At 28.8% G+C, this 8,090-nt stretch overlaps 2 protein-coding genes across 2 annotated transcripts in view; one reads left to right on the top strand and one right to left on the bottom strand.

Annotated features, from left to right (window-relative positions):
* The window catches only part of LOC101511216 (uncharacterized), a 1,816-nt gene extending 1,170 nt beyond the window's left edge, over positions 1–646 (bottom strand). Inside the window, exons 1-3 of the mRNA XM_073367933.1 lie at positions 395–646; positions 255–319; positions 1–165 (exon numbers count right to left, since the gene is read on the bottom strand). Of these exons, the coding sequence (XP_073224034.1) occupies positions 1–165; positions 255–319; positions 395–484 (320 nt within the window). The 5' untranslated portion in view covers positions 485–646. The remainder of the gene's footprint in view (positions 166–254; positions 320–394) is intronic.
* A 4,633-nt stretch (positions 647–5,279) lies between these two features.
* LOC101511754 (heterogeneous nuclear ribonucleoprotein 1) overlaps positions 5,280–8,090 on the top strand; it is a 4,910-nt gene continuing 2,099 nt past the window's right edge. The window contains exons 1-2 of the mRNA XM_073367847.1: positions 5,280–5,733; positions 7,281–8,089. Coding sequence (XP_073223948.1) covers positions 5,512–5,733; positions 7,281–8,089 — 1,031 coding nt within the window. The 5' untranslated portion in view covers positions 5,280–5,511. The remainder of the gene's footprint in view (positions 5,734–7,280; position 8,090) is intronic.

Consider the following 8,090-nt stretch of genomic DNA (forward strand, 5'->3'; position numbering starts at 1 on the left):
CTCTTTCCCTCTAGTTCCAAAGTGTTATCCTTATTTTCATCTTCTTCATTTTCCAATACCTCATAAGAATTAGGGTTTGGCTCATATATCTGTACATTCAAATTGAATGTAACTTTTTTCTTCCTGCTTTTCACACCATTCTGCTCCTTGTGTAGATCTCTACCTCTAACAGATAAAAAATAAATAAATAAATATCAATTTATTGATCCAGTGATGCTATATTGAGGAAAATGAAAGAGAGAAAAAATGCAAACCTTAATTGAGAATAAGGAATAATTGATTTTTCTGTTACAGCAAGAACTTGATAGTTTCCATATTTCTGCAAAAAGGAAACATTTTTATTTGATTGAATTTGAAAAGTGATATTTGATGGAAAAGGGTTGTTTGAACTTACTTGGTGTTGTGTTGGAGGTAGGACTTTGTAGAGAGTGTTTCTACGTTTTCTTTTGGTGGATAAACCAAAACACTGAAGAAAACAACCCATCTTTGTTTTTCTCTATTGGGAAGAGAAGGAGAGTGTTTGTGTGTGAGGAATGTTTTTGTTTATTTATGAGAAAAGTGACATGAATGAATAAAGAGAGAGAGAGAGACAAAGGGAGAGAACATGTGACAAAGTTTTAAAGCCGTTTGGCTCCAACGAGTGAGTTTCCAAAATGCTAACGTTGGGCTTTTAATCATCACTGTGCTGTGTGTGGACACCACTACTATTTCTTTATTCATTACACAAACAACACTCTCAAAATGTTTACTCTCCTATATTTCAATATTTCTCTTATTTTACCTTTCTTTTTTCTTTTCCCTTTTTATTTATCCACTAGACTGACATTGATATTTATTTATAGATTTAATTTATATATAATTTCAACAAAAATAATTTTTTACATCGTCAATCATTCATAATTTAAGTGAGAGACGAACATAATACTACTGCAACATTTAATAAATAACAACTTATTTATAGATAAAATGTTTGTGTTAAAATAGACCACCAGTGATAAAAGTAAAACTTTTGTTTGAATTCTAAGTGAGGGACTATTTAAAATAGTCATTGTAGCATTTAGTAAACAACAACTATATTGATAAAAAAAAAATATTTTTTGTTTTGTTGGATGCTTTTTTGAATCCAACTATTTCACTACTCGTTAATTTTTTTAGACAAAAATACACTTTTGATCATATATCTTATTTAGTTTTAATACGTAGATTCTTTATTTTTTTTTTCTCAAATAAGTGATTTCCTGTTTTAAAATGTGTCCAATTAATTTTTTTTATTAAAAAATGTTAAGGTAGCAAGCCAATTCAGCATTATTATTAATAAATTTTATATTTTAAATTATTTTTTAATAAAAAAAAAACAATAGAATGAAGATCTTCATCATCTTCCATCTTCATCTTCAATATAGAAATATAAAAAATTAAATTAACCAATCTCCTCAACATTTATTTTCAATCCTCAACCTATAGGGGCAAAGAGAGTCACATATATCATAGAGAGAAATTTACTTATAAATTAGATAGAGTTGCTTGCAAAATTAGATAACTAAAAATATTATTAAAAATTGTTCTTGTTAAAACCAACTGGACAGGAGGAGAATTCCAGTTATTAATGCAAATTGAGAAGATGAATGAAAAATTTAGAAGATGGATAGGATGGACGAAAAATTGATTTGTCTATGCAAAATAGAACTAAGTAACTATTAAAGTTGGTTCCTAAACTTATACCTTAATTAGAAGATTTACATGCTTGATAACATAGCATAAAAATTAAGACAAATATTTACTCATAGTGATTATGCTCGTCAATCGATATCTAGTTATCGAAAAATCTCTAAGCAATACAAGATCTATGTGAAATAATTACAGAGATTAGATTAGCTTAAATCAGACTCATAAAAGAATGAGCAATTGAATGTGGTTAAAATAACCTTTAAAAGTAAGTAATAAGTTTGTTGCATGCCACACCAAAAGATATTTGATGGAAAATTTAAAAAGAATAACTTGATGAATGACACCTACTAAATTTAAAAACCTCTCAACTAAGTAATTTAAAAATTGATATGATTTTAAAAGACTTATTTATATTTAGTAATTTTTATGTTTGTGAATTAAGATTCATTATAAGTAGAAAATGAATTTTTTAAAAAGGATGAATTCATTTTTTTATATGTTTTATATAGAACATGATTTCGTTTTTATAAGTAGAAATTTAATTTAGTACTCAAAAGTTTATAAAATTTACATGTATTGCATATCAACCACTTATATTATATCACAATAATACTTTAATAATTTTTTTGTGATATAAAATAAAATTTATTTCTGGCAAGCACACTTTCTTAATTTTTTGTGTACAAACTAGTATATAATTTTATTAATCTTGCATTAAATTAATTAGTGTGCATTTATTCGTTTTCTCTATATATAGTAACACAAATTTAAATAATGATTATAAACGAGTAATATATTCTAATGTCCTTTCAATAATTAGAGGGTAAAAGAGTTACCCACTCATGAATCTCCATCAAATAAAAAAAAAATATATCGATTAATTTTTAAAATGAGTCTAAAATTATAACAATTCACAATGTGTTAACTAATAAAAAGCAAAATCATTTAACTTAGATGGAGTTTTAGTTTTTTTATTTTTATTTGGTCTTATTGGTAATTTTGATCACTATATTTTTAAATTTGTGAATTTAGTTTTATGGTTTTTAAATTGTTTAACTTTATTTTAATTTATATATTTCGAAGTTTGATTTTGAAGACGAAACAAATGAGATATTTATGTAACATTTAAATTCATGACATGAAAATGATTTATCAAGGGAGACTTCATCTAAAAAATGTTTTGTATCTAAATTATTTACTTTTATGATTATTTTTTTACTCAATTGCTTTGGGTGGTGTAGAATTAATGTAAATTTTGATGCAATGTAACTCAGTTTTTAGTGAGAATCCACATAGATATCCCTACATCACCATATAAGATGTCACATAAATGACTCATTGTCATATCAATAAAATATATATATATTATATAAATATTAAATTTAATTAAAAATATAAAAATATAAATGATTTTTTTACTAAAAAATATAAATAAAATTTAAAAAAAACATAAATATAGATTAGGCTAAGAAGTTGTTGTCTTGTCCGATATTTTTAGTCCTTCAATGGCACTAGCAAAACTCGACTCAAGAAGTTGACTCAAGAACCTCTGCATGTAAGACTTGTCTTTTTGCTACTAAATCAAACTTTTAATATTTTACATTTGAGAATTTTGGTGTACAAATTAGTCTATAATTTTATAAATATCCTATAAAGTTAGTTATTGTATGTATTCGGATTTTGCTAACACTTGTAACACAAATTTAAATAATAATTATAAATAAGTAATATATTTTAATATAGAATGTCATAAACTTAAAGCGACGAGTCTAGATTTTTAATCGTGCAACACTGAAAAAAAAGAAAATAAAAAATAATAGAAAATATTATTAAGAAAATCTAAAAATTAAATATTTTTCCCTTTCTATAGAATTGGCCGAAATTGATTTTTACATTGGTTTATTTTTAAAATGTTATGTGCTTTTGATTTTCCATTAAGACAAAAAGAAATTATTTTGATGATATGAAGACAAAAAGTATGCTGAAAAAAAGTAATATTATTTAAATAAAATTTGAGTTCAAATCTAAAAAAAAAAAATATGTAAACAAATATCAAACTTAATTAAATTAAAATATGTAAATATTTTTTGAAAAATATAAAAGTGTGTTAACCTAGAGGTTATAGTATTGTCATATATTCTTAATTACTTTTTATGTAAATATAAAATTTGTTTTTCATATTGCATTTCGGAATTTTCTATACAAACTTTGTTTGTGAATATTTTGTTGTACTTATTTTTATAATTGAAGGAAAAAGAAGAAAGACCAAGGTTGTATATGTATTCATTTTTCCTATAAATAGTAACACAAATTTAAATAATGATTGCAAACAAGCAATATTTTCTAATGTCTTGTCAATTAGAGGGCACAATAGTTACCCTCTTTTGATTCATCATCAAATATTTTAAAATAAGATGAATATATTGATTATTAGTTTCCCTCTTTTGATTCATTATCAAACATTTTTAAAATAAGATGAATATATTGATTATTAGTTTTTAAAAGTGGTCCAAACTTATAATGTTTCAGTTGTGCATTGACAAAAAAAAAACATTTAAAAAATATATTAAAATAACTGAATATATTTTGAAGTTGATTCAAATACATATATTTACAAAAGAGAATAAAAAAAATTATAAAAATGTTTAAAAGAAACTCTTAGAATAGAATGTCATAAATTTAAAAAGATAGACCCAAATTCTTAACCGTTCATTGGCGAATTGAAAAATCGAAAAAAGAAAATATAAAGTTATAGTAAATATTTTATAAACAAATCTAAAAATTAACACAAATTTTCATTTTTATTTAACTGACAAAAATTAATTTTCTATATCTATTTATTTTTATACAAATTATTATGATTTGAATATCCTATAAAATTCATAAGATATCTATTCAATAATAAGAATTTGATTTTGTATTTCAACATAGAATATGAGAATTAAGTTAATTTTATCATCTTGTCATATTACGAACCAGATAAGCCAAACAAATCAAAATAGATTTGTGAGATCTTGTCATATTACGAACCAGGTAAGCCAAACAAATCAAAATAGATTTGTGAGATGAAAATCCAACCTAAGACACAAAAAGATAGATTTGAACTAAATGTTTATGTATAATTTTATGCGTTTAAACAATGTAACATGTTTTTCGACTTCAATTCACAACTCAAAAGGACTTGGTAAGATAATTGATGTTTCTCACAACTTAATTAGTGTCCACGAATTTGAATCCAAAAATAGAAATGCAACACTATTAAAACTCTCAAAAAAGAATTTACTCATCCATATAACATTAACCTACTTATGATATGTTTTGATGCGTGTTACGCAACTTTCTCTTGTGTCCGCACGCCATCCAGCTGGAATTTGTAAAATGAACATAACGGAAGCTTCCACGCCAACGCGGTTTTCCTCGTGGTTTTGGTGAACGCGCCGCTGATTCCAAAAAAAGACTCGAAAGATTAGTCTCCGTGTAAACTCGAATAGATGCATGTATTCTATAAAATGTGAAACGAATCAAAGAAATCTCAGCCGTTTAAACCCTAGTATACATTTTGTGAAGAAATCTTAGCCCTTTTTTACATATTTATTAACACACTCTCTCTCTCTTACAAACACACACACTATTGTTTCTCTCTCACATAAAATACAGCCACAACGCACCAAACCCTCTTCCTCTTTATTCTTCTCTTCCCTCTCTTCTCTTCTCTTCGCTTCTTCCACCCCCAAATCCCAAACTTCTCTCCTCTCTGCTAATATTATTCAAATTCCTATTTATATATATTGTTATATATATATATACACTCGCAGAGAGAGAGATAGAGAGAGAGAGAGAGAAATGGATTCGGATCAAGGAAAGCTTTTCATCGGTGGGATTTCATGGGATACTAATGAGGAGAAACTGAAGGAACATTTTGGAAACTATGGTGATGTGTTGAACACTTCAGTCATGAGAGAGAAGAACACTGGTAAACCTAGAGGCTTTGGTTTTGTTGTCTTCTCAGATCCTTCTGTTCTTGATAGGGTTCTTGAAGACAAGCATGTTATTGATGGCAGAACGGTTATTACTCTTCCTTTTTTCTTTTATTTATTTATTTATTTTTGTTTTGGTATTTGTTTATGTCATTTTTCACTTAATGTTTTTTTTTTTTTGTATTCATTTTTTCTACATTATTTAGGGTTCTGTCTGTGTTTGTGAGTGTGTTTTATTTTAAGAATTTTGTCTTTCTAGTTTTAACTTGTTTGTTACTGTTGCTGCTTCTGAATTTCAGGTGGGTTTCCGTTTCCCCCTCTTTTTGGGGGATAAAATGAAACATGTTTTTTTGTTTTGTTTAATGATTAAGTGTTTTAGTGGTTATTTTTTCTCTATATGATTAGTGTATATGTCTTTCATTGAAATTTTTTAGCTGTTTATCTCTGGATTGTTAGTTTTAATTGATATGCACTTGTTTTTTCTTCATGGTTTGATTTGAGTGTCTTGACTTGAGATATGTTTGTCTAAAACACTGTCCTATGATGTCAGTTTTGTGTGCTGTTGTCATGAACAAAGTTGTTTAGAAAATAAATAATAGTTATGCTACTAGCTTTGGTTAACATTTGTTAATAGATCATTGTTTAACATAACGGTATAGATGCATATTCCCATACTATTTTTTTGCTGTAAAAACTAAAACCTGCTTTGTTAGTTGAGGAAAATATTAAATGTTGCTTCTTTGGTTGTAGGTACATTATTTTTCCCTTGTGTAGTAAGCAATTGCTAATGAGTATGTTTAAGATACTTAATTAAAGGATTCAAAATAGAATGTATCTAATGAATGTAAAGTTTAATGTTACACTTTTTTTATTTCTTGATTTCATGTTTCACTTTGGGTAGCTGTTAAGAAAATACTATTAATGTTGTTTCAAAACTATAATGCCATGTTCTCATGAAACCCTTCTTATTGCATAAAGTCGAAAGCATTAAATGAAAAAAAAGCTTTCAATACATTGAGAACTCAATAGGCATTTAATTTTATCTTCACTGAGTTGTCTGCTGACATGTCATTACCCTGAAGCTGGAGATGTTGTTTCAAATATATGATGCTTATGTTCTATACTACCGTTTCCAAGTTAATATCTATTTGAAAATTGAAAAATGTTGAATTTTCTGGCAAGTTTATTTATAAATATTTATGGAAGGTGATATTGTGATTGTTATGTTAATATTTTATATTTGAACCACTTTATTGAAATCTTGAGATGTAAAGAAATATAAATCTTTGGAGTTGTACGTGATCCATTTCCTTCAACAACATGCTTAAGCTTGAGTGTAATTAGGAATCAGGATTACATTTTGTGCGTTGATGAGAACCCTCTTGTGTGAGTGCAGTATGAGTGATGATTCTCATGGGATTTATTGATGGTTTTATCATGTTTTGTTTTATATGTTTTTGGATTCGCCCAAATACCTGAAAACATGACTTGATGCTTCTACCTAAAAGATCAATTTTGATAGCGCCAAAAGTTGTGGAATATCAGTATTATCCTGTCACCCAGACCCTTTTGTTTGCTTTACTTCCCACTATCAATTATAAGCCTAACTAGCAACTTTGTAATTTTGTTATTCAGGTTGATGCCAAGAGAGCTTTCTCAAGAGAGGACCAACAGATTTCTGTCACTTCGAGAACTGGAAACTCGAATTCTGGCATGAATTCGGGTAATGGGGGGAATGTCAGGACTAAAAAGATATTTGTTGGAGGGTTGCCTCCCACTCTGGCAGAAGAAAAATTCCGCCAGTACTTTGAGGCTTATGGACATGTAACTGATGTTGTAGTCATGTATGACCAGAATACTGGACGACCACGAGGATTTGGATTTATTACATTTGATACCGAGGAGGCAGTTGATAGGGTTTTGCACAAGACATTTCATGATTTAAATGGTAAACAGGTAGAGGTGAAGCGTGCACTTCCAAAGGATGCCAATCCTGGTGCAAGTAGCCGAATGATGGGAGGTTCTGGAGGTGGCAGTGGTGGAATCGGTGGTTATCAAGGGTATGGAGCTTCTGGTGGCAATCAAAATGCATATGATGGTCGTACAGATTCTAGTAGGTATATGCAGCCTCAAAGTGCTGCAGGTGGATTCCCACCTTATGGTTCATCTGCTTACAGTGCTGCTGGATATGGGTATGGTTCAGCTAGCAATGGTCTTGGTTATGGTGCAGCGTATGGAAGTTACGGCGGTGCTGCTGCCGGGTATGGTGGACCTGCTGCTGCAACATATGGGAACCCCAATGTCCCTAATGCTGCTTATGCAGGTGGTCCACCAGGTGGGCCAAGGACTTCATGGCCTGCTCAGGCTCCCTCTGGATATGGCTCTATGGGTTATGGGAATACTGCTGCTTGGGGTGCTCCAAGTGGTGGTGCTGGATCTGGTTCA

This window comes from Cicer arietinum, chromosome 4 (genome assembly GCF_000331145.2).
Source record: "Cicer arietinum cultivar CDC Frontier isolate Library 1 chromosome 4, Cicar.CDCFrontier_v2.0, whole genome shotgun sequence".
Taxonomy (NCBI): Eukaryota; Viridiplantae; Streptophyta; class Magnoliopsida; order Fabales; family Fabaceae; genus Cicer; species Cicer arietinum.